The sequence below is a fragment of the Marmota marmota genome, unplaced genomic scaffold, assembly GCF_001458135.2.
Source record: "Marmota marmota marmota unplaced genomic scaffold, marMar, whole genome shotgun sequence".
NCBI lineage: Eukaryota > Metazoa > Chordata > Mammalia > Rodentia > Sciuridae > Marmota > Marmota marmota.
The window spans coordinates 2,525,525-2,553,411 of NW_026000223.1; the positions used below are offsets into that span (position 1 = coordinate 2,525,525).

At 34.8% G+C, this 27,887-nt stretch overlaps 1 protein-coding gene across 18 annotated transcripts in view; it reads left to right on the plus strand.

The window, feature by feature from the left end:
• Window positions 1-27,887, plus strand: part of Nrg1 (neuregulin 1) — a 990,069-nt gene that overhangs the window by 926,590 nt on the left and 35,592 nt on the right. For all 18 annotated transcript variants that reach the window (XM_048792709.1, XM_048792711.1, XM_048792714.1 and 15 more), the window contains one exon: window positions 26,741-26,870. In XM_048792709.1, the coding sequence (XP_048648666.1) occupies window positions 26,741-26,870 (130 nt within the window). The remainder of the gene's footprint in view (window positions 1-26,740; window positions 26,871-27,887) is intronic.

Consider the following 27,887-nt stretch of genomic DNA (forward strand, 5'->3'; position numbering starts at 1 on the left):
AAAAAAAACCATAAAAAAAAAAAAATATATAATTGCTAAGAATCATATTTTCTTTTTTCCTAATAATCAAGTATACTTCTTGGATAGCTTTTTTCCAAGACTAGCAAGTTCTCATCTTTGAGACTTTAGTCACATATGAAGCCTCAAATATGGAAAACATTTTGATTCCTTTTCTTGCTGTAGGAATACAAATCATTCATAACAAGAACTAAATCAATAAACACTGGATGCTTAATGAAAGTGTATCCAGATTGTTGCCTTTAAGGCATTGATCAGAGACTGCCCATATATTATAAAATGACTCTGGCATGTACACCCACTCATTTCTCAGAGAAACCTGTAAGAAACTGTGTCCCTCTATGTCTGGGAGGCATAGGGAGACATGTCAGTGTTCATATGTGCTGAGCAGTCATACGTAAGATCATGTATGTATACATACGAAAATCAAGTGAGTCTGTAGAAACAACCAGCAAGCTGTCTTTGGACATTTGTGTTGGGAGAGGTTGATTTTCATAGCAGAGTGAATTAATGCATCATTCTGTTTTCAATATTACTGTGAATTTTCCCTTGCAAAATTGCAGGTCAGCTCTTAGAACTTTAAGGATTGCAAAAATCAACAAAATAAGGTAAATTGTAAGATTGCTTAGACTATTTCCATTTGTCTTACAGTTCTCTTTCTCTTTTTCCCCTTTTCCTTTCCTTTCTCTAAGGATTGGGTTTTTCAATAATGATACAAATGAACACAAAAGTTACTGAATGAAGGGTACCCTAAAAGTGCCTGTGTTTGAGTTTGAGATTGGTTTACCTTAAATGAATCAGTGATTTAACTGGGTAGCTTTTAATTATACTCCCTATTCACTTACAGAAGTAGTTTTTCTACGTAGATTTCATATGTAATGGTGTTTGTTGTGATTACAGGATGGGAAGGACTATGGAAGTAATATTTAAAGACTGTAGGGGCACTGCACACCTCTGTGGTCTTATCTGGCCCTCTTCAGCTGAACCAATTAGAACCTCAAATGCAAATAACAGATCACAGGCAGTGACACTGAGGCTTCTGGAGTCTGAATATTGTAATGAATACTATTAGTACTTAAATATCCTTCCATCTGTTTGATTTTCCAAATAACTGGAGATGGATAGTGCTTTGATCTCTTTTGTCCTATGATATTGTAGAGATGTCCTGTTGATGATTTAATTTTTTTCTAATTTTCACAAGTATTTGACTCAAACTATGATGCCATATTTGTAAACTTACATGAAAAGCAGTACCATTATTCTGACACCTAAACTTTTCCAGTGGGATCTGAGATATCATTATTGGAAGTAAGTCAGAAAATCAATGAACAGGGTCAAGTGAAATCAGTCTTTTTTCCCCCAATAACAATAGGTCATTTTAAAAAGATCCACAGGAAGTCAATTTCTTGGTTCAATATTCTTTATTGTACATATGATACCAATTGTCCAAAAATTAGGAAAAGGACATATGATAGAAGAAAATGAAACTTTTAAAAAATCAGTTGTAGACCATAGAAGTAGCAGTTTTACTTGGAATAAGAAGAGTTTTTCGTGCTATATAACCACATATAACAAATCTTATGACTTCCATTGAAATGGTTGTACTGTATATTGCTTTCTCTTGAGCTTCTATGCAGTTTTTGTCTTCTGAAGCAGTTTCTTTCAGGACTTTGGAAACTGATAGGTACTCTTAAGTAAGAGACACCTCAGAATGCATTTTTCATGTTTTTTTTTTGATACATTAAAAATAGAATTCACTTTCTTAGGTCAGTTTACTCATGGGAATAAAAATATAGAAATGCAAGACTGTTATATTCTTCCTTTTATGTAGGGCATAACTTCTTTAAAAAAAACACACACACAATAAAGCAAGCTATTTTAAAAATTTGCAAACAACACAGGAAAATTTTTGCCAAGTCTTTGGAATAAAAGTGTCCACTATTCTTAGTTTGTACTCTATTCTTTAATATGGGATACCTTAACATAATTAATGACTGAATACCTGTTGTTTTTGATGAAGTATGTCACAGCACATTCATTCTTTGAAAAAATGACAGCTTCTCCAGGGAAACACTGGTAACTCCTGCATAGGGCCATCACGGTCCCTTCTGAGTCCTTTGCATTTGCCTCCCTCGTGGTACATTGATTAATTTCAGATGCCATCAGCAAAAAATGGAATAAGCTGAACAAGCACTTATAAACTAATGGTGCTTTATAGAACACAGCACTGGCCCTTCAGTAACAAAGAAGGACTCAGAGGAAATGAGTTAATCTAACAAATTGCCAGTTCCCCACCAGACATCTGAGCAGAGGAATGATATATGCAAGGTATGCTTGAAATAATGTGTTCTTCATTTATTTCCACTCCATCCCCCAACACCCAATATCCTCAAAGGAGGCAGTAAGGTGGCAGGGACAGATTGGTGAATTTTTAGTGATATCTTGAGCTAAATTCAGTGAATTTAGAGTTGAGTCTTCAAAATGAGCATTTCTTTTTATTTTCAAGAGTTCACTTATAATCTGGATTTTTTAAATCTGAGGAGCAATAATGCAATAGCTGCAAACAAGACCCTGTTGAAAGAACTTTTGTATAATGGATGGGAAGATTAATCTGTATGTCACATAAGAAAAAAAGTTGAAAAAAAATAATCATATGTTTTATGAGATGGCAATAGCAACTAAATAAGCATAAGTGATAGTCCAAAATCTGAATTAAAAAGCAAGTTCTAGTTTCCTAAGGTTCAAACCAGTTTATGATTAAAAAAAAATGCCTTAATGTTTCCTGCATTTCTGTGCAATAAATTAGATTATTCCAGACTTTTATTTTGTCACCACTGTCAGGAAATTAATGGAATATGTTTAATTATTTCTGGGTTGGAAAAGATCATTAAAATATAGTGCTTTTGAAGTCACAACACAAACAAGCTTCTATTTATCATGTATAGGCATGTTTTATTGTATCAAGTGCATTTAGTCACCCCCGCCCCATTCATCTGCTGATGGCCAATAAAAGCTATAGAAAGTCTCATCAATGAAATTAGTAATCTTTAGGGACAGAGATGTAGTTACTGCCTGGTGGTCTAGATTTGTCATCACTGTGATGTGCTTTTTATGGCCACTGAAAATATTGGTTTGACTCAATAAAATGTAGGGTTATTTTTATGGTTAAACATGCTTATTAAATTCTGAACACAAAAATTTCCTTTGATAGCCATTTGAATTTAAAAATATATTTAATAAAGTAATTTTTTAGGCATAGCAATCAGCATACATAAGTGACCACATATTTTTAACTAAAGCTTCTGTTACACTTGGCTAAAACTGCAAAAATCACAAAATTTGTCTTCAGAGATGTACCAAAGTAGGAAATTTTTAAAGAATATTGGGTATTTCTTTTTTTTTATTTTGAGAGGGTATCTTTTCTAAATATCCTCTTTATTTACTTTTTCAATAAGAACCAGTTACTAATTGATGAATGAGAATCAGGATACTTGAAATTAAGAATTAGATGTAGCACTCAATGATCCATAAAAATCACATCAGATCTTGCTAAATAAGAAAATTGTTGAGGTTAACCCAAACCACCAACATTATTGATATATTGAGTTTAATCCTCTTCTTAGAATAATAGAACCTCACAGTTGGAAGAAATTAAGAATTACTTCAAGTCCAAAGCTGTCTCCCTTCCAATGCAGAGAGTCACTTTGAAGAACATTTCTTAGAGTCAACCTGTCTATGCTTTCTTTAGTTACAACCTACCAAACTTACTCTTTTTGTCCTTTTTTTTTAAGAGAGAGAGAGAGAGAGGAGAGAAATTTTCTTTAATATTTATTTTTTTAGTTTTCGGTGGACACAACATCTTTATTTTATTTTTATGTGGTGCTGAGAATCGAACCCAGTGCCCTGCGCATGCCAGGTGAGCACGTTACCACTTGAGCCACATCCCCAGCCCTCTTTTTGTCTTTGACTAGTTCTACAACTTTTTTTAACATGTTCACCTGAAAATTTGTATTCCTATAGCTTCAATTAATAGGGCCTAATTTCTACATCTTTTAAATTTTATTTTTTATTTGATTTTAGGATCAGGGATTAATCCACTGAGCCACATTCCAATCCTCCCCATTTTTTAATATATATTTTTAAATTTTGAGATAGTGTCTCACTGAGTTGCTTAGGGCCTTGTTAATTTGCTAAGGCTGACCTTGAACTTACAATTCTCCTGCCTCAGCCTACCAAGCACTTTTGCACCCAGCCCAATTTCTACATTTTTAAGATACAAATATTCTGTATGTTTGACTTTGATACAGTAGGAGACCAATATCATTTCCCATAGTCATCTCCCCAAAACACTAACTTCATCTCTTTTTTTCATGTAATTGAGGCTTTTAACAAAACTGATTTCAGTCCCCCAGACCAATTCCACTTTGCTGTTTTTCTTCTTGCTCTATTCTGTTTGAAAACTATTTCCTAGAATGGCTGAGTCAGTGGCATGCATGGTGGCTAAGTGAAAAGGGGTTGATCAAGATATTCCACCACTTGTTCTGAAACTCCAGTTCAAGGAATGCAGTATCTGTATTAGCAGCCTATAGTTTGAAAAATTGCCTCTGTGTCCATTTGTCTTCTTCCCTTTATCCCACAGCACTCCTGAATTACCCTCTATACTGTGGTGCTTATACTGAGGCAATAGCAGTTCTGTTGCAAACTCCACCTGATTCAGGGACTTCAGAATTTTTTACCTCTGTGTGGTAGTTTATTCCTGTGAACTTAACCCTAGACCTCTTAGAGCTCAAAGAAAACCCTTTGTTGACAGTGTTATTGACTCCTAGGTTATTATTGCATTTGGATCTGAACCCCGAGACTCTCAAAGGATAAAGAAAAGGGCAACAGTGTGTATGTGTGTGTGGGATGGGGATAGATTTTTATTAGCCTTGAAGTTAAGTTTTAATTTGAAAGCTTCCTCCACCCCGATCAGTTCAATCCCAACAGAAATGGAGTGGAAATCCCTGAGGTACAGCAACATTGTAATCGTGTATTTCTCATCTTTCTGCCAATTTGATAAGCAGTTTAAGCATGGAATGAAAAGATATAGCCCCATGGTTTGTCTTTATAACAGTGTGTGAGAGATGGAGACAGAGAGACAAAGAGATACAGAGAAAGAGAGACTGTATATCTTAGTGTAAAATATAAGTATATTCCAAATATTGTATGGGCATATTTATACCCAGAGATACTCATTATTTATAGGAAATCTGAATGTAATTGTATTGATATTTACTAAATATGGTGATGTTGCTTTCAGATGCAACACATCAGCTTATGAATCCTTTTAACTTCTTATTTATTTTTACAACCCGTTGGATTGAATCCATGGCTTTGTGTGTGTATGCAAGTGCTTTATTACTGAGCTCACTCCAGCCCCAGCCTGTGAATCTTGACCAGCAAGGCTCCTAGAGGTTAAACTCAGTTTTGCCTTTGTTAGGAAAAGGAAAACCTAGGATTTTTCTTTCAGAAGTAGGAATTTGGTCAGGAAGATGGTTGTATAAAGTGCCCAAGGAATCAGAAATCCAGGGAATATTAGAAAAAAAGAAAAAGTGGCCCTAACTGGGAATATTAAGTCAAGAGAGGAATATTCAAGACAAGGTTTCAATCCTAGGCTATAAATTAGAGAAAAAAAGAAAGAAAGACTGGAATTCTTTCAGGAACCCAAGCATGTATGGTGTGATTAGTGGACAGAATGGGAGAGGAGTAGCCCAACTTTAAGACATGGGGGACAGTGGACAGCTGTGGATATAAAGGATATAAGATTACTTAAAGGCAATTGACCTACAAGAAGATGATCTAGCAAAATTGAGATAACCTGGAGTGGTAAAAATTATTCAGATCAGGGTTTACATGCCTACACCAGTTTTGTACATACTAGATTTTTGTCTACTATGGATCTGAGCTCATGGCAGGTAGGAAGACCAAAGGTTTGTTACTGTCAAGGAGAAGACCCTTCATCCCCTTTGTAATGGATGAAAACTTATGGAGGACTTCAGAATGCTAATTATATTCACGTGGAGATCCAGGCATAGATGTGTTTCAGTATTTTATATCTTCTTTCATTTATCTTTCTACTCTAGATAAATGGGACTTGTAAGTATCTGTGTAGGCAAATAAGAAAAAAAATTCATATAAATAGTTTTCTCATCTTATCAAGACACTATGGTATGTATAAGAGCAAATAAAATAGAATAGCTTTGGCATGATATTTGGGAAAAGGTTTCCAGGTGTATGGCAATCAACTTTTTAAAAAGTTAAACTTGAAAACTAAAGACTTACATATTGCCATACTAGTGTCTGTTGTGTTCTGCTGCCTTTCCTATCCTCGATGGATGTGTAACTGATGTGATTCTGCAATCTGTATATGGGGTAAAAATGGGAGTTCATAACCCACTTGAATCAAAGTGTGAAATATGATATATCAAGAAATTTGTAATGTTTTGAACAACCAACAATAAAAAATTTAAAAAAAAAAGAAAACTAAAGACTTTAGAAGTGTATGAGTGTACATAGAGATGTTTGTGCATATACTAATTTCTAAGATTGTAGTTATAAAAGGATATTTAAGGGAAAATTTACCTGTATTTTCACTTAGGCAAATATTGTTAGTCTCATTATGATGAACATTGCAGATATTGAAAAAGATTTTTTAGAAATCCCTTGAGTAGTTCCTGATATTTGGAAGTCATAAGGAAGGAGTAGTGGCTTTCTTTCAGAATTTGATATTTTTCTCAAATATTTCATTAAATATTAGACTCACTATTATTCTCAGATCTAGTTAGTCATTAAAACTCAGTCAAAATCAATCCTATAAAGTAGGATTTTAACAGAAAGAAGATTTTAGAAATGAATCTTTTGTGTCTTTGTAGATAAATGCTATTTAGTTATCTTTAATATAATTTAAATTATTTAGTGAGTTTATGACAGCTTATTATGAAACAAGTATTTTTTGTTTTATTCCAATAATATTGGGAATTCTGAAAAAGTAAAAAACGATCTATATGTAGAGAAAATATTTTTAAACAAATATGTACTCTGTGCTTGAATGCAATATTTATTCATTACTTGATAAATAATGCTTTTAATTCAGATAATGAAGGTAATTCATAACCATTTATTAGATATGCTATTCCATTTTTATAAAATAAACATGTATTGTTATATTTGTATTGATATTGTTTAGGAATAGTAACAAAACATTACCCAAAATTTGTGGCTTAATATCCTAGGGTGAGAAAATTTAGAAAGCTAAATTTGAATTCACATCTCTATTTATAATCAAGAGAAGGACAGGATGAATAAAAGTCACTTTAGTCAAATGCTTCTTCAAAATTGTCTTCAGAGCAATTGAGAGAAGAGAAAAATTAGCAGATGTTTCAATCAGATTTAATATGAAATAAACTACTCAGGCAATGACTCATATTTCATGTCCCAAAGTATTAAAATTATATCAATGGACATCTGTATTAAATATTAAAATAATGTACCTTTGAATTTCCATCAAAAATAATATCATAAAGAAGATTTAGGTATGAATATGTTTCAGATTGTGTTCTTTACAAACAAATATGTAAATAAAGTATGTCTAATTGGCTCATGATATTTGTATTTTGGGGTTTTTCTTAGAAAGAATGTGATTTTTGCGTGCACAATGGCATACCCGTGTAATCCCAGTGGCTTGGGAGGCTGAGACAGGAGAATCCTGAGTTTAAAGCCAGCCTCAGCAAAAGCGAGGTGCTAAGCAACTCAGTGAGACCCTATCTCTAAATAAAATACAAAATAGAGCTGGGAATGTGGCTCAGTAGTTGAGTGCTCCTGAGTTCAATCCTTAAGTACCAAAAAAAAAATGTGATTTTCTTTATTAAAATAAGTTGTGGTTACAACTTCCTTTCAGGAAATTGGACTTCTATAGGAAGTAATACTAGTCCAAGGTTAAAAATCAGAATATTTAAGACTGGTAAGCATTTTTCTTCTCTTAATAAAATGGAAAAAAAATGGAAGCCTTCTTCCTGTCCTTCCATCCATCCTCAATTTCTGAAGTTAAAGTCATAAAATATTTGTTTTTAGGCGACAGGGACCCCTTTTAAATGAAATAATCTTTCATTATTACAGGTAATCTATAAAACCTAGAAACATAGTGACGTTAGTTGTAATAAAATCCTAAAGGTTAAATCACCCTTATTATACTTAATAGAGTACTCACTTGTAATTAAGCTTTTATTTCCTAATAGATATATCTTGTCATGATTGGCAGTAATGGTGGTGATGTTCTTAAATGTTCTTGTATCTGTTTCTTTTTTTTTATTGGTTGTTCAAAACATTACAAAGCTCATGACATATCATCTTTCATACATTTGACTCAAGTGGGTTATGAACTCCCATTTTTACCCCAAATACAAATTGCAGAATCACATCAGTTACACATTCACATTTTTCCATAATAGCATATTAGTGACTGTTGTATTCTGCTACCTTTCCTATCCCCTACTATCCCCCTCCCCTCCCCTCCCATCTTCCCTCTCTACCTCATCTGCTGTTGTTCAATTCTCTCCCTTGTTCCCCCCCCTTTCCCCTCACAACCTCTTATATGTAATTTTGTGTAACATTGAGGGTCTCCTACCATTTCCATATGATTTCCCTTCTCTCTCCCTTTCTCTCCCCTCACTTGTCTGTGTTTAATGTTAACCTTTTCCTCATGCTCTTCCTCCCTGTTCTGTTCTTAGTTGCTCTCTTTGTATCAAGGAAGACATTTGGCATTTGTTTATTAATGATTGGCTAGCTTTGCTTAGCATAATCTGCTCTAATGTCATCCATTTCCCTGCAAATTCCATGATTTTGTCATTTTTTAGTGCTGCGTAATACTCCATTGTGTATAAATGCCACATTTTTTTTTATCCATTCATCTGTTGAAGAGCATCTAGGTTGGTTCCACAGTCTAGCTATTGTGAATTATGCTGCTATGATCATTGATGTGGCAGTATCCCTACAGTACGCTCTTTTAAGATCCTCAGGGAATAGTCCGAGAAGGGCGATTACTGGGTCAAATGGTGGATCCATTCCCAGCTTTCCCAGGAATCTCTATACTGCTTTCCAAATTGGCCTCACCAATTTGCTGCTTCTAATGTAGTCAACAGACCTTTGAGACAGACCTCTGAAACAAAGCAAATAAAAAATAATAAATAAAAGGAAATAACTTTTTCTCTTATCAGTGATGGATCATGTCATTGAGTATTCTGTACTGTAGAAGTCATAGGTCTTATAGAGTCAGATGTCACATGAAGAATGCTTAACTTGAGATCCGCAGAATAACTACAAATTGCAAAGGGTCTATGAAACTGCACAGTTGTATGTGAAAACAAAAATTTTGCATGTGCAAACAAAAATCCATTGCTTTTTATAGAGACTGAAAGGAGCCTTTGACCCTGAAAATAAGAAGAGCCACCTTGAAAATATCTGTGTAATGTCTTGAAAAGCAGGGATTTTGTCATTAGAGATCTGTTTGAATTTTGACTCTACTGTTTTCTTTCTGTAAGACTTTGGCAATCATCTCTCTGAAATGCTTACTTTCTGATAAATTGGGGAAATAATACAGAACTACAGGTTTTTGTGAGAGCACCGTGAGATTACATATATTTTTCACTGGCACATTGAAATTATACAGTAATTGTTATTTCCTTTCCCTTTTTATCTATCTCAGAGATGGCAAATGGCTGGCTCACACATCCTAAATGTTAAAATGAGATTTCCTTCTCTCTTGCTGTTACCATGAGCGAGTATATCAAGTACTGACTGCTTAGAGGAGTCAGCACTCCAGGGCCCCTTTCACTTTGGGATTTTTATAATAGAAAGCAACCACATTAACTGCAATATGGCCCGTGGTGACACTTGACATTTATATGGTTTTTTTTTTAAAGTAATTTAAGTTATTGCCTTTTCTTTTTATTATGGAAGAAAACATAGAATGTTGACTATTCACCAAGCTGAGGCTTCTCTTTTTGCCTTCAAAGCTTTTCTCAAGGACATTAAACACTCCTCCTAATTACTTTTTATTGATTTCTTGACATTTCTGTTCAACAATAACTGCTTATTTTTAGGAAACAAAGGATGCTAAGCTAAAAATGTTAATGGTATATTTGAAAGTACAAAGTTCAATATTTTAGTCATGTTTCTTGCACGCATTTATAGGTTTAAAAAAACTATATAACAGTTTTGGTATGCACCCCGGTTGTCTTATCTTACTATAGAAATAGATAAAAAAAATTCCATGGTTCTCAAATTTCTTCCACAACCTTAACTTATTTTGAAGAATACCCTGCAGTATTTCAAACTTTAAGTAAAGATAAGATTCAGCATACTAAGTTGAATAAAATGGTGAGTAAACTCTACTGAATAAAGAAGATATTTATGAAAAATAAGCATGTTAACCCTACATTATACATTCTTATTTCAATTTTGCATTAATAAACCCTTTATGTCTGCCACTCTTTGATTTGTAGCATTACTTTGTTAGGAATAAATACATAAAGAAATCTAATTGGTTAGAAGACCCTTGCATGTAATCTAACCAAAAGAAAGATGACTTATGTAAGCTCCTTAGAATAGTTCATTTTTATAAGAATTGCTCATTTAAATTATTTGGCAGTCAGATTTAACTTTCAATTCAGGGGTACTAATGTAAAACCCATTTAAAAATTGTTATGGTGCTTAAAATGTCATATAAAAATGAGATTGAAGAATATCATCTGTCAACAAAAGGAACATAACATCAAATGTCACTGGAAGTACTTGTTCATTTTATATAATTTATTATTGTCCCTTTCAGAAATGCCTTTTTTACTCTTTTCTCCCTTATCTCTTGCTGCATATATACAGCTTTTAAAGGATCTAGTGGTATTAATTTTGCATTGAGGTCAATCAAAGATCTTATGCAAATATTAAATATTGCACAGGCATCATAACTAAATTTAGCATTTCATTTGGAATAGTTCCTGTTGCTATAACTCCCCAAAGATATTTATAACTCAGCATATTTATATTTAAACATTCATTTTTTATGTTTGTGCATTTCGCTGACTTCATAAAGAAATAAAAGGTTGTTTTTTTTCTCACTTCAAATTCATTACTAATTGAAAATTAATTTTCCTAAGAATGATTTTGAAAAGGAGGATGAAGATAATTTGGGAGTTGAATAGAATTTGTTATGATACATGATATTTATGCAGGTGGTCACATCATTGAATTTCTGGTGACTTTTCTAATTTATATTCAACTGTTCAGGGTTGGTTAGGAAAATTTTACAGAGAAGAGCCATTTTATTCTGAAATAGACCAAAGAATATTAGATAATGAGGACTGAGCATTTTACCTAAGTTAAGACTAAAACAGCATCGATTTGATAAACATTAGCCTTCTACCTTCTGCTAAGACCTAAAAGTGATATTTTGTCTCATTCCCTATAATACAATTTGTAAACATAGAGAAGGTTTCAGAAGGGAGTCTTGCTAGAAGGTGTAATAACCTGCAGGAAGGATGTAATTTTGCATGCTTATGACTATAAGGTCACATAAGTAGTTCTAAAATGAAAGAGACTTCTGTAATAGATATAATATGGTCCTTTCTGTCAACCTGCCTTGGAATTTGTCATGATTATCCTGAGAACACCGGCATATCATTTAACCTCTTTCAGCCTCAGCTTCTTTACCTGTAAAAAATACAAAGTGCTACCTATTCCAAAGTGTTGTTGTGAGAACTAGAATTATTTAAAATCATAGGATGTCTGGCACATAGTAGGTATTTAATGAATACTAGTTTATTTTGTCTTAGTTAAGAATTTTTATGTCATGACTATACAGATAACTCTTGAATTTCATCTGTATTATTCCCCCACACACACAAAAAAGATGGGGGGACCAGAAAGAACAGAAGCAAGAGATATCATACCTTGATAATTTACAGCTGACATTATCAGGGTAGGTACCTACCAATGCAGATGAATATGACTTTTACCTCAAAAGACAAGTTTACTGTAGAAAATGATTGTGATGCTATAATACTATACTATGAAGTTGTGATGCTCTCTTTGGAAGATGCTTAGGAACAAAAATAGGATATTCAGAGACTACCTCCATTTTTGCAGTTACAAAAATCACTTCCCTACTTTGTTACTCATTTCTTCTGTGCTTTCCTTCTGGCCTAACTTGAAGATTACCTTAAAACCAGAGAGTGAGAAACTACACACCCAGTAGATATGGAAGTTAAGGGCATAATTAAAGCAGTGTTTGGTGTTTTACTCTCAGACTCACTGGAATATACCTTGTGATGGCTCATGTTCTAGAAATATGACTATGAAGAATGAGTTGACCTGCTTCTTCTATAATAAGAAAAGGCAACAGGAGAGTTATTGTACTCCCAGAATGATGCCACTACTTTCAAGGCTTCACATTAAGCTGGATGCTGTTCAACAGAATATACCTGCATAGTAAACCCAACATAGCTCTTTCCCTAATACTCTTTGAGACAGTGGCTTAGACAGTGGTTTAGTCTCTCTACACTTTATAGAAACCATAACCCCAAACAGTATTTTTCTAGACATCAATTCCTGTGTCAGAAAAGGTAATATTGATAACCCAATTCAATCCATTATAACCTTCATTTTTAAAATTGGTTTCCATTTTGCATGATATTTATAGTAGAATTTGCCTATAAAGAGCCTAGTAGCCTTAAATGGAATGGTCAGCAGGCAAATTTGCTGTTATTATTTTTAACAAAAAGTATTCAAAGTAAGGAGTGAGAGAAAGGTGAAAAGGAACTTAGCACAACTCTTCCTATTTGGCAGCAACTGTACCTGTTATTTCAACTTTTGAACAATTTGTAAGGAACTTGTCTCATCGTAAATTGTGCCTGGGGAATTGGAAATGCTACATGCAAATTCTATCTTTGGAAATCCATAAAGATCTATGCTAGCCTCATTAAAATGATTACTTCTCATCTAATTTCAAACACATCATTTTTACCTTATTAAGTCATCAAGTTTAGCTGAGCACTGAGGGTCTGTTCTTGTTATTTGGATGATAAAATGCTCCTGATCACTTTCAGTGTAGTTGTAGCTAAGCCTTCCAAGCCTCCTCTGATGTTTCCTACACTTACTTAGGAGAGTGATGGATTCCTTCTGTCTGGACCTCTGCTCCTATAGCTCTCTGATCTCAGCACAGTTGGAACTTTGTTCTGACCTCATGCTATGCCTAGTCAGAGTTTCTTGTAAAATGGAGAAAGAATTTTATTAACTTGGACAGATCTCTTATCTCTGGAATTAGATCATTTCTGACTTCTTTCTCAGGGTTGATAAAATGGTCACCCTTGTTGTCTAGAGCCTACAGCCCTGGTTCCATAAGCCAGAAGACCACAGGGCTCAATTACTAACCCACATACCTTCTCTCTTTTGACTTTTACATAAATGTTTATGTTACCTGACTCCAGAATGTGATTCGGCAACATAGATCACAATGCCCATTCAGCAGATTCAGTTTCACTAGACATTTTCATCTAAGTTGTTCCCTGCTGCCATGCTGCTACTCTTATAGTTCCATATAGGAAATTCCAACTTCACATCAAGATTTGAAGCAACACTACTGTAAATCACAATAACTTGAATAAACCACAATTGCTGGTCCATTCAAGGCAAACTGAGTATTCAACGAGAAGGAACAAACTAAAGGAAGTCACCAGCCCTGGGCATCAGATATACCTTAGTTGCAGTAAACCCTCCAGTGTCTAACTTTAGTCCCTGAAGACTATTACAATCTTATTGGCCTTAACAAAACGGCTATCCTAGACCTTCTTAACTTCAGACTCATTGTCTAGGTCCTAAAAGTGCCACACTTCTGCTAAGCCAGCATCCTTCCTAGTCTCTCCTTTTCTTCCAAGCACCCATCAGAGACATTTTTGTTTACTTTCTCTCTGATATTCATAGGTAAGATTTAAAAAAAAAAAATATGTATAGCCAGCATTTTCTTGTGGCTATGACTATGGGTTTGCAAATGCCTTGTTCTGACTTTAGCAGAAATATTTTGACACTGTGCATTCATTTATAATTTCCATTCTGTTTCACCCTGGTGTTCTGGTCTTATACCTTCATATTAGTCATTTGCAACTAAAATAATACACAGACGAAATGGTCTTTTGATCCTGAAAACAAACAAATATACAAGCAACAAATAAAAACAGACAAATGGATGAAATGATGGCCACAGCAGATACTTAGAGGCTTGAACGAATTCAAGGATAAAATCATATTTATAAAATCATATTTTATAAAACATTTAAAAATAATAATGTTTTAGTAGTATTGTTAACAAATGAGTCCATTTATATTCATCCTGCTTAAAATTATATTGGACTTCATAAAAAACTAACGTCAGTTGCTTAGAATAAAACAAACAAAAAGTCTAGTAAACAAAATTGGGGGGAGGGTGGAAATAATGGATATCTTGGGTGCATTCCTACTTGTAGGGAAGAGAGCTTTGATTACAGGAGTGATGTGGTACAGTTAAGGACAAAGTAACTTACATCCTTAGTGACCAGTGAATCCTTTAGTTCCTGTCGTTTCTTCTACAGAAAACTAAAACAAAAATCAGCCTTTCAGTTAATGGGTGATGGAGCAATTTGGTTTTTCCAGGAAGGGAAACCCATATCCACAGGCATGCATGCACGCGCACACACACACGCACACATGCCCACAGACATCTCTTGCAAGTGGGGAGTTAGCTCCCATGCAGGAACCTCAGGCCAAGTCCAGCAGCTGGGATGGATCAATGTCCCCATCTGACAGTGTCTGATGACCTTTTTATGGAGAACAATATGAAAGGGCTAGGAAGGATAGCTGAATTTCTTTTTTAAAAAATTATTATTATCATGTTTTAATTCCTGGGACTTACGCAACTTCTGTAGAACAGTGACTCACTTCCCTGAGTTCTTCAGGCTTTGTTAAACATCCAAGCATTAGAGAGTTTGGTACATAGTGTCAGGCCTTTAGGAAGCCCCTGGACAGAAAAGGCTTTCTACCTGTGACTGATGTCTGTTCAGAGACAATTGCTTCCCTGTGATGGAATATCCAACTGGTACACCAGAAAGGTGTGAAATGAAGAAAAATCGCTCTAACTCTTTCAACAAAAATATGCTTTTTTTTTTTCAATATTCTGCAGAATTTAGGACTTCTTAAGGAAAAAACCATGACTCAGCCAGAATAGGGGCAGAGTTTCTTCATATTTAGCAGGATCTTGTTTTTCTGCTATGGCCTTCTTTTCTGCTTAGGAATTCACCAGAACCTGCCTGTCATCTATATTCTTCCCATGGTGGGGTTCAGAATCCATTTTAGATTCTACACAAATCCATTTTGGAAGTCAATGAATCTATGGTTTGGTGATGGTAAAATTCCAAAATTGTTGGCAGTGCTTATGTGCACCAAGGAATACAGATTCCTAGTAGGTATATCACTTGGTATTACTGCCAAGTATTTTAAAGTACTTTTGAACAAATGGCAAATCTCAGGTGAGGACATTTTGATGCTGCTCTAGAAACTCTATGGGAATATGAGGAATGAAATTGGAGAAATAGACAGAGGCTAAGTTTTGATTTTGAGTGCTTTGAATATTAGGTGGCTCTGTGGACCTGTAGCTCCCTTAGCGTGAATAGCCTTGATTCTCCTAATCCATGCTGGTCCATGTGAGAGTGTACATTACAAAGCCCCTTACTAATAATGGATGAGAATAACAAAGACCTATATTAAATGCATGCTGGTGGCATCTATTAAAATGGCTTATGTGTTGAAAGAAGAGGGGAAGACCTCAGCTTCTCTGAGTTACTACAATTCCAGGAGATGAAAGTGCTTTATTGGCTGAACTAATGCACAAAAATAGCACTTCCAGGAAAAAACTCATATATTGTAACTAATGTCCTATAGATGGACCTTCTTATTCTTCCATTTCTAATGGTGCAGGGATGGAGCCAGGCAAACTGAGATAAGGCCTGGAGTCTTTGAGGATGTGCTTCCCCATGCACTTTTTCAGTTTAACTATAGCCAGGATGATTTCCATGAGGTTTTTCCAATCACAAAATGACATATACATATCAAGGCCGGATGATGAGAGGAATATGCTGAACACGTGGCTCCAGTTGTTAAAAAATGTTTGCGTGATTTAGAAAAGGAGTTCAAAGTGTTTGCCTGTTTGTATCCTTTCCAGTGAGAAAAGTTTAGTGCAAACAGTAGAAAAGCAGGTGCCTGTTAAATTGGAGTGTAGAAGCTTGAAAATTTTAAACAAAAAAAAGGAAGAAAGGAAGGAAAAGAGGGGAAGGAGGGAGGAAGAGAGGGAGAGGGGAAAAAAATCACCCCAGCGTTTCAGGAAAGGCTCTTACAGACCTGATAGAGTTAATTTATCATTTTGGCCCTGTTCCTGTAAAGGCACAGGATTTGCCTATAAAATATGACCTCCATGTCTCAGACCTAAATGTATATTCTCTTTAGAGAAACAAGACCTATTATGAACTAAATATTATGAAACCAGCTAGTCCTTTAGGGGACAGGACAAAAAGGAAGTAGTTTGTTTGAGGTGAAACATTTGAAAATTATGTTTTCTTGAAACCTGTTTTATTCCTGTTAGGATTGGTCATGGATGAAATGTCAATACAGTATTGAAAAAAAAAGTTAGGTTTCCATGTCTTATTTGGTTACGTAGGATTTGTACAGGGAACCTAAAAGCTGCAGATACATGTTTCATAACACATCATATTACAGGGAGGGACGTTTTGCTACTCTGGTCATGAACCTAGGAACAAGGAACTCCTGGGAGTTGTGGGAAAATCTATAGACTGAAATTAGCCAAGTGTTACAGAGCAAGATTCATATGCTGTGGCATGCTGTTTCTGTTTCATTCCTTCATACGCAGCAACCTTTGTCCTCTGTGAGGAAAATGTTGTGCTTGTGAAAACAGAAACTGGCTATTTATGTCCACAAGCATCACACAAACACTGAATTGCAGTAATTTAGCTAAATGGTATGTAGCAATGTGTACTCCAAGGTTTTAGAGGGTTGTATTTGGAACTTTGAGGACAGCGTTCCCAGGAATATTATTCAGGCTTCTTGACACTATTCAGAGCCACTGTCAGAGCCACTGTTCAAAGACGCCTGGCTCAGACCTAAAACACTTAAAAGATTGTGTCTATATTTCCTAGAATCATTTTTACAATACTTTTATGGAGGCTCCTTGATGCCAAGCACTGAGAGTTTAAATTATTTAAAACATTCATCAGAAATTGTTTTTTGTCATGAAGATGCTTTCCTAATGCATAAAAAACATGACTGTGTGTATAATCTGGTTAATGAACTTATCATTTCAGACCTACTATGGTACCATCTTCATGTGTGCACACTCTGGGACTTGAACACAGAGCTGTACACAGCTAAGCACATGCTGTACATGGAGCTATACCCTCAGCCCCAGTACCATGTATTCTTAATGGAATCCTTTATATCAACAGACGTGTGGTAGAGGCAAACTAGGAAAGCGTCAGTAATGTGGGTTTGTCCCTAAAGACATTTGCACTTTCCTGATGAGTACTGAATATGGAGAATGGACCTCTTTCTACTAACATGGTGTGTTACTCTTTTGTAAAGAGTAATGAGAAAACGTGTGTCAGGCAGTTTCAATGCCTCAGAAAGAGGATCAATATAAGGTGTAAGCTACAAATGAACCCTATTTGTGTAGCTCCGAATTTTAATGTATATACATACAAAGTGATCTTATTTCTTGCTTATCATCCCTATTCTTTCCTGTCCTTATCTTGCTAGTTGGACACCCTCTCTCTCATTTAGACCTTTGGAGTCACTTCCTTACTGGTCTTCTCACCTCTATTTTCTCCCTTTCCAAAGATGAGGAATAGGCCATTAATCTTATTAGTCACAGGCCTACTCAAAAACTTACCTTTGTGGTCTACATATTAAACCTGAGTTCCATATCAGTGCTTCTCTGATATGGGTTCATTATTATTTTATAGCTTCATTAACTTCTCCTTATGTTTCCGTGTCCTAGTCAAACTGAACGGCTAACTTTCACTGAACACATTTTCTTTTCTACCTTTACAAATTTACTTGCTTTCCCCTTAACAGTGTGTCTTCTTTTCCACAGTCATAGCCCTAATTCACCCTTTCTATATATCACCCTTTTAAAATACTTCCTATTCTCCACATTTATGGTTAGATTTATTCTTTACTGACATAACTGACTTATACTTTTTGTTGCTGTGAATATCCTTTTATTTCACTAAATTTTCTTATTAATACTGATATGTAATATGTCATCTACAAGTAATATTTTTCAATCTCTTATAATTCCCTAAAGTTATGTGACAGTGCTTTTTTTTTTTTTAACTCCTGCCTTATAGCATTGATTAGAACTTTCAGTTAAATGTTGATATTTCTGATAGTCAATGTCGTTGGCTGGTTCTTAACATTCATGGAAACTCTTCTGAGAGATACAGCATTAAGCATGATTTAGGTTGTTGGCCAAAAGTAGTTATTTTTGGATGATATAGAGTATCCTTCTAATGTTACTTTATAAAGACATGTTTTGAAAAACCTGATGTCAATATTTGTATTTTTAAATTTTAAGCATAAATGAGCATAAATTTAAATGTGGACTGTACCTTTAAACATGTATATGAAATGCGAAAATACAATGAACAGCATAATGATGCCCATGTCACCTTCAGTTGCCCACTGAAGCAGTTACCAGTTTTGTTCCACTTGATCACTTTCCCTCTCACTTACTTCTTATCATTTAATAGCTACATGTGTTCATTGTGTATCTCTAAAAGATTGAGACTATTCTTTCTTAAAAAACACAACTGTGATACATTTGAAACAACAATAATTAATAATATTCTCTGAGTATTGTGATTATTTAGATTGTGATCAGATTTCCTCTAATAAACATTTATAATAGCTAGAGCCTATATCAAAATAAGGTTCATAACGTTATGACTGATCCCTATCTCTTCACTTTCTTTCATGTGCCTATAGTTTGGATTTTTTCCCCTCTGTCTCTGTTTTCCCCCTTGAATTTGTTTTTAAAGAAACCAGGTTATTTGTCCTGTAGAATTCTGCACTGTCTGGATTTTACTGAGAGCATCCCTCAATGGTATATTTGACTGTGTTCCTCTGACTTAATTTATTTCCTGTATGTTTGCACTTGTATGTGGACATTTAATTAAATTCAGGTTTGCTCTGGAGGAAAGATGCTCAATAGGTAGTTTTAGAGAAATTGACTTAATTTCACTGAATGTATCTATCGAAATGACCACATGGCTTCTAATTTTTGATATGCCATGATTGTTGTTTAATTTGTTGAATAAAATAATGAATTTGCTTCATGATTTTTCTCTTTTGACCTTTCATCTGCTTTCATTTCTAAAGGTATTTTAGTGGATGAATAAATTAACCTATCTTATTAAATGTCAGATGGTAATTTCAGTAGCTGGCTGAATAACTGAATCCTTGATCATTGTTGAGTTCAGGCCTCTATTTTGATTTATTTTGTTTGTGTTTACAGTTTTTGACTAGCTAGGACACTGACAGTTTCATATTTCCTACATTGATATTACCTTCTCCCATCCAAACTGATCCCCATAGAAAATGCAGAGGATAATAAAGATTGTGAACTTTCAAAGTTAGCCTGGTGAGATCTGTAAATACATCAAATTAAGCCACTCAAATACACTGCTAATATTTGCTCTGCAGGGTAGACGGATTGTACTCCTTTGGAATAGGTATTGATGGAAACAGATTCAAGAGATAGCTTGAAAGTTTGTGGATTTCTGACTATGGAAATATTATACTTGTATAAAACTGTCCATGATTAGTAGAAATTATATAGCAGAAATATGTTTCTGGACTTGTCTTCCTAGCTAGGAAAGATTATTGGCTTTGTGAAGAATAAAATGTAGCTTTCTTGTTGTAACTCCACCCAGGCAATTATCCAAAGATATTCTCCTCTTCCTTGAAAAGCTATGACATCCTTTAAGACATCTGTGTTATTGTGATATTGCTCTCTAAGAAGAAGTAGAGTAGAATGATTAGACTATGTCCTAAATAAAATGTTCTGTCAGAGAAAAGAAAGAAAAACCCAGAAACTTTTATGTGTAAGAAATAGCCTTTCCTGATGATCTTTTTTCCTAGGGATAACACTGTCTAATGATGCCAAATCATTTGTTCAGCAGCTGCTGGGAATTTAGAATCCACTTTCTGTTTAGTTACAAATTACATCAATGTTACAGAAAAAAATATAATTTTGTTTTATGAGGAGAAACACCCAAAGGTCACTTTCATTCTGCTGAAGAAGGAAGAAATAATATCAGAGGCTTCCCAAAGAACTTGTAAGGGAGAGAGATATGTAAAGTCAGGCTTATTAACCTGCTTCAGACCCAATATGCATTTGCCAAAACAAAAGACAAGCATTTCCTAATTCACTTAGGTTGTGACCTTGGCCAGCCTTACCCTGTGCACATTTGTGAATTGTTGGCTAAAGGGATTTTATTAAAGACTGCAGAATTACTCTTTTGAGATGATCTGTATCCTCTTTTAAAGTATAAAATAAACTATAAAATATGCTCAGGTCTTTTCTAGTCCCACAATTCAGTATGGGTTTAAGTGGTCAAAAACCCAAGTTTATCAGTTAAATTAGTTAACCTGCCATCTTGCAGGTAGTCTACAAACCCCTAGTGCTTCCAGCTTAGAGAAAAGCCCCAAAGCCCATGAAATCAGATGCCCTAATTCTGCTTTTGAAAGTTCTGGTTCTACTTATGGTGTCTCAGGAAAATTCTTCTTGGTTTTCTCTCCACCCCCAACCTTTTGCAGTGTTGGGGATGAAACCCAGGGCTTTGCACATGCTATTCATGTGCTCTACCTCTGAGCTCTATTCCCTAAGACCCCCTTTGGTTTCTTCAGCAGAGTTCAATATAAGGGAGGTAAAGAGAAATGGATTATTACTTTCAGTTACAGTTTGGGCTCCAACTCTGGAAGGATGCCTTTTGTCACCTCCTGTCATTTTTTTTCCCCTTTCAAGTACCTATTTGCTATTCAGCAAAGGATTGAATTACTGCACGGAAATAAGTGCCAACTCAGAATGACAGTGCTTCAGTGGTTCTTAGTCTGGCTCTGACTTTCCCTTTGGAAAATTAATGACTGCACCTATCCTTTCCTTGGCATCTAGAGAAGCCTCACGAGGTAGCACAACCTTTCCTGCTCAGCTTCTGCTCCAGAGCTGCGCTTCAGGAGCCACCTAAACATTCTTCACACTGGGCAGGTGCTTTTAGTACCTAATTGTGGAGGAGCCATATTCTGAGCAAGAATAATCATTTTGGATTTTGTTTTTAAACTGAAAAATCAAAGTGCAAGAAAGCATGCAGATTTCTAAATACATAGGCTTTGAAGATATCACAGGTAAGGCTAAAAAAATCCATAGTTTTGCAGTAATTAGCTGATTAATATCAGTATATTAAAAATGTGTGTTTCATTGAGAAAATTGTGTAGTTAATTTCCTGCAAGAAAAATATTAAGAATTGTCCTAAAAATTAGTTCACCAGGAAAGACATGCTGGCCATCTCATGATGGCTCCTTGGGTATACACTGTTTTTTCATGCTAATTCCTGCTAATTGTCAAAGAAGAAAAGAGTGACTTCTTATCAGCAATTTTCTTTTGTGTAATGGTATTGGTCTATTGATGTTGTCTACTTCACTGATAAGGAAATCACCATTTAAAACAAGCAAGGAAGTAAGTCATCCTTTTTCAGCATTACTTGATTTTTTTTTTTTTTTTAGCCTGTCTTGAGAGGAAAAAAACCTGTCACTCTGCAGGAAATACTGTGTGGTTTAACGGGGGAAATAATTAACAATAGGCAGAGAATACTTTATTATTAAGTTTTTATTATGGGTAGTTACAAAAGTGTGTGAAAGTATGATTTCTGTAATGTTATAAACAAAGTTTATATCATGTAACATATACTGTGGACATTACACTACTTTAAAATATGTTGTAGTTTTTAAACTGTTATAATAACATACATTATTATAGGTATGCTTAATTCATGTAACTTGGAAATTCAGTGATAAGTATTATAGAATTATATAGATTTTGACAGTCCAAAATAATCATGTAACTAAGATGTTAGTTTTCTCTCTTACATTGTTTCTGAGTTTTATAAACAAATTTAGTGGTTATAAGTGGCTGAGAGGCAGTTACAATAAAGTTAATTTAGAGTAGGTTACTGATATTTCTTAGTGTTTTACTATTATTCAGTGATTCTCCTTCCAAAATAGGCCTTCTTGCTTCACATTTTGCAGAATTATTAACTAAGAAACAACACTTGAGACTTGATTTTGTAAGATTCCAGAATCTGGACTGAATTTTTTTTTCCTTTCACTGTGCAATATTGATGTCATTAATTATAGTAATTGTAGCATGTATCTGTGCATACACAGTGTTGCAAGCAATGTAATTTAACCAATCTCACAGCAACACTGTGGGTGTCTCACTTGTGCTGCTGAAGTTACTGAGGCAGGTCACCAAACAGGAATCACAAAGCTAGTATTGTCACTTATACTTGATTCTTAAGATAAGTAGCTTCAGTGTTCATTTCATTACATCTTATCTACAAAGGTTCCCTTTTAGGGTCATTGTTTCAGAATTTTTAACTCTAGTAACTTTACTTGTCACCATTATTTCTTGCCCGTAATGGGCAGTCTATAAAGAAGGGTGGTAGGGAAGAGAGGAGGAGGAAGGAGGGAAGAGGGGAAGAAGAGAGGGAGGAAGGAAGGGAGAAAGTCAGGCTAGAAAGAAAGAAGAGGGAGGGAAGAAAAGGAGGAAATCCTATGGTTCCTACATTATCTTAATCCCCAAATCCTCAGCTAAGAGAACTGTCCTATCTCCTTGGGGAAGATCACTTGTCCTGATCTGTGCTAGGGAGACAAACCAGGACTGGAGTCAAAAGACATTCTTTGCTAATAATTTAACACTTTATATATTCTTTCTTCCTTATAGTATTGTAGTCTCTAACCTACCAAGGAAAGTGTGTTTGAGATAAAAACTTAATACAGATGGCAAACATAAAAGTGATGGAGTCATGTTTAGCAGTATTCTTAATTGCCATTCATTTAGCACTGATTAGAAGATAACACCTAAATTGTGTCAAACTACTCATAAAGCAGAGGGATACTGGGTTTATTAAGCAATGAATAAGCAACATCTATTTCACTGCCTTCTCTGAACAACTACTGGGGGTCATCTTTTATACACTGAAATGCATTCTATCTGCAAAATTTTTAGCTTTATCTCTAAAATCTCCTCATAGCTCCACCAGGAAAAAAAAAATGGTGTTTGCATAGTTTGCTTTGTTTATTTCTTTGTGTGGGGGTAGAATTATCAAATGGGAACTGACTTAGTAATATAGTGTATATAAGCCAAAGAGAAAGGACACCACTGGAAAATTTATAGACTTGTTAGGACTAACAACACAACAGCACACTGTGTTCAACTAAGGAGAGGAGAAAGAAACCTGGCAGAAATCTGAAATGTGTGTGTGTGTGTGTGTACAGCACCATCTCTATCCTGGGTTCTTCTGACAATCACAGCTTTTTCTTGTGCTTGGCTGTTGGCTCACAGCAGCTGTATCCACTCCATTCACACTTTGCATCACCTGGGAGTCAATTGCTGCTTTGCAATTTGTGACTTTGTTTTTTTTTTAAATCTCAAGGCTGCTAAGGGATAAAAAGTGCTAAGCACCATCGTCCATGGTGTGTGAGATAGTTGCTACTTCATTTCCCTCTAAGAATCATTTTTACTATCAAATGTTCCCATTACTACTTTAAAGTGATGATCTTAAATTTTTTCAACAGAATATGTCAGAGCTAGATGATTCAGGATTGCTTCATAAAAGGATAATCATTTCAGGGAGAATCATTTTTTAAAGAACAAAAAATAGTTATTTCTAATTTTAACATATAGTTATTAGTCTTATTTTGATAATACCGCAAGATCAGCAAGTGTAAGGAATAAGGATGTTATATCTGTCTCTTGTGTATTTCCTGGCTAATTTTTATTGTTAGTTTAAAATTTACATGTAGTGTCTGCATTCTGGGGTGGGACGTTTCCCTTTGTTTTTAGTAAAAATCTTGGGATGCTTTGGGAAAGAGCCTGTTTAGTGTCTGCTGCTCAGTTGGGTAAAGGAAATTCCTTAGCAACCTGTCAGGGATTCAAATGCCACTAGGGTTTCCTTGAGGTTCAGCATCCCTCTGCAGGAGAACATGGTGACAGCACGCTGCAGGTGGTCGCTTCAGTGCTGTTGCCTAGGGCAGAAAAGAGACCCAGCCCAATTTGTCTTTGCAAGGAATGCTGTCAGCAGTTGAAAGTCTTAAGCACAAAACCTGACCCAGTTAAGGCAACCTGCTCCCTAATATCTTTTAAAAGCAGTTGCCATGGATGAAAATATTGATACATAGCACCTACATAAACAGTTTTTCACATGAAGATATATTATGTTAAAATTAAGTGCTGTGTGATATATCCTAATGCTGTCTGTTCTATGATTTCACAGACTAAAAGATGCAAATTACATTCCCCTCATTCTGATACAGATGTTAAAGTATAGCTGATAACAGATGATAAAATCACCTCTCTCCTCACAGTCCTTCATACCTTGTTTGGCTGGTAGACCTGTAAAGGACATTTACAAACTCAGATTGAAAAGCATAAGAAACATTCTTTTTGTTAGAGTAACTAAAAAATTGACCTGGGCTTGGAATGTATGTAGCTCAGTGATAGAGTGGTTGCCCAGCATGCATAAGGTTGTGGGTTCAAACCCTAGCTCTACACAAACAGTAAATAAATAATAAAATAAATTGATGCATACATACACACATATAAATGCATAAATAAATAAAATTGTCCCAATTCTTTATTTTTGTAGTAATGTTTCAAGAATATCAGAATATCATGCATCTTTGAAACACCAGATATCCATTGTCAAGCTTTTTTTTTTGATTGTTGAGTGCCAAAATAAAAATTCATCTCTGCTTACCCATTTATACTTGCTATTATTCACTGAATACTAGTTTTGTGCCAATTCCTTTACCTAGATTACTTATAATCTGTCAAAAATTCTCTGAGATTGTCATTGCCCCTATGTTCTACATGGGGAAACTGTGCAGGCTCGGGATACAAAGCTTGTAGAAGGGCTTTGAAGCACAGTCCAAGTTATTTTGACTGTCCTTTACTATTGCTCCTAGCACAGGAAACAAAGAGACAGGATAGCCTATGAGTAACTAAGAAACTAAATATTTAATCAGATGTTGAGTATCCTGAACAGTAGAATAAAAACCAAGAAGGCACAAGAAATTAGGTTAAATGTCACAATAAAATGTGGACTTCTGATGGAAATGGAAAAAGAAAAGCAGAAGTAAATGGAAAGTCAGTATATGACAGGTCAAGTAAACCTAAACAAGAGAATGTGAAACTCATGCAAATATAATCGGAAATTGGTGAGGAAGGCGAGACATTAAAAATGTGTAGGAATGAGCCAGGAGATAAAATAAAATGTCTCAATGTGAATTTTTTTTTTCTTGAAAAAATAGTCTTTGGTGGCTTGTTGATGGTTTTGCTTCTGATCTGACAATATCAATCTTTAGCACTATGGAAATTAGACTTTTTCTGTTTGAGGCTGAGCAGTGTCCAGTTCCCAGCAATATAAGTGGGGAGAAGTCCTGATACTAAAATGCCCTTCCAGCTTCATTTACTGTGTCCCCTCAATGATGCAGGCAGCCTTTTCAGCTTCATTTCCACGTAACTGTGAAGTTTAAGAAGTAAATGTGCAGTTATCACATGAAGATGTTAAAGACAAAAATTAAAGGCTTATTTCTGTATTCCTAATTCAAGATACTTTTGTAGTGCTTTTTTTTTACATTTGTAAACATATTTATACTGTCTCTGTTTCTGCAAAAAATGCATTGGCAATCAAACATCAAGCAGACTTTCAGAGTAGAATAGAAATAATGAAGAGAATGTCTTCAGAGTTGTATGTTAATATATAATATTAAGTTAATATTTTTTTCATTTGGAACACACAAACCACCTTATTTTTTTTTCTATACATTGTCAAAAACACCCATAAAGTGTATATATATATATATATATATATATATATATATATATATATTAAGCATAGTTTCCAAAATAAATACTTTGCCAATTCATTTCCAGTAAGAAGATTGAGCTTCATAGACATAACTTGATACCTTGCCTCTGAGTCTTCCTGGAAAATGAATTTTACTTGGCAACACAAGAGTTTCTCTTTTCTAACTACCTTAGAAGGTATAATACTATATGTAAAAATTGTTGATCCTCTTTTCCTACTTAATTAGAATCCAATTAACTTTGTAATTACACATTTGTCGTTTTGCTTTGTATAATTATACCCAGAAAGCACTTTACTACTTTCTCTGTTTTTTTGTCAAATCTGAAACCAGTGAAGTCCACTGTATCTTATATGTACTGTTCCTTTGAAGAGAATTTGAGGTGAAAGGCTGCTTAGAAGGGGCCAGAAACAGATGTGAACCTTTCCTCTCTTTATCTCTTATCCAGCCACGTCTACATCTACTACCGGGACCAGCCATCTTGTCAAGTGTGCAGAGAAGGAGAAAACTTTTTGTGTGAATGGAGGCGAGTGCTTCATGGTGAAAGACCTTTCGAATCCCTCAAGATACTTGTGCAAGTAAGAAAAGAAACAATCTCTGTGGCTCATATCCATAGCTTCTTATTCTGGATGATTCCATGTCTCATGATGTGGATTGTTGCTTCTTTTTCTAATTTCGTTGCATCCTTTTGATTAATGCTGTTTTATTTGTAGAGTTTTTTGAAACAGTCACACCATTTGTTATTTCTTCTGTTATATCCAGAATTGTTTTTTGCTTTTTTTTCAATGTGTGCAGAATTTTATTTTTTTGTGTTTGGTTTTGGGTTTCTTTGGCCTTCATATCTGTCATGTTGCTTTTCCCGTGGTTTTGTGGTTTTCCTCATTGTTACAATGAGATGTGCAAATATCACTGGGGGCTATAACTTTGATACCTACTTCTACATCCAATGTATGAATGGAGCTGTAAGATAATATTCCTCTCTTACTCCAGTGATCACCTGCAAAATGAGTAGGACAACTAAAGGAAGCAGAAGTACAGAAGGTTCTTTATTAACATATCTGTCAAACTTGGGAATATCTTGTTCCACAATTATAAAAAGATGAACATTAGGTCTGTATTAATAGTGGGGAAAAAAATCATTGCATGTGTTCAGAAATGTGCTCAGTGTGTGTGGCACCACTACGTGTAGCAGGCAGTGTTCTTTCACGCACTGCTGTCATCTATGGATATGTCTAGATTGTCCCTTTCTTCCAATGACATGCACCATTAAGAAGGATCAAATTTATTCTTTCTTATCAGGAAGAATAAAACAAAGATATTGTCAGTGCATTAAACGATTAAATCTTACATTAAAAATTAATAAGGCCTATTAAAATACCTATGTTTATTGGGTCATGCATTTCAGGTCTACTCTTCATATGTATTTTATATGTAGTATGTGGACTCATAAGTTGATATTGGTAAAATGTGCTTCTTATTTTATTAATATGATGAAAAATATATTTATTTTGCTGTTTACCAATAGCTATGTCCCCAAAGCAAAGTGTTTTAAAAGCAGTTCCTTTAAAAAATGTAGTGTAGAACATCTAACACAT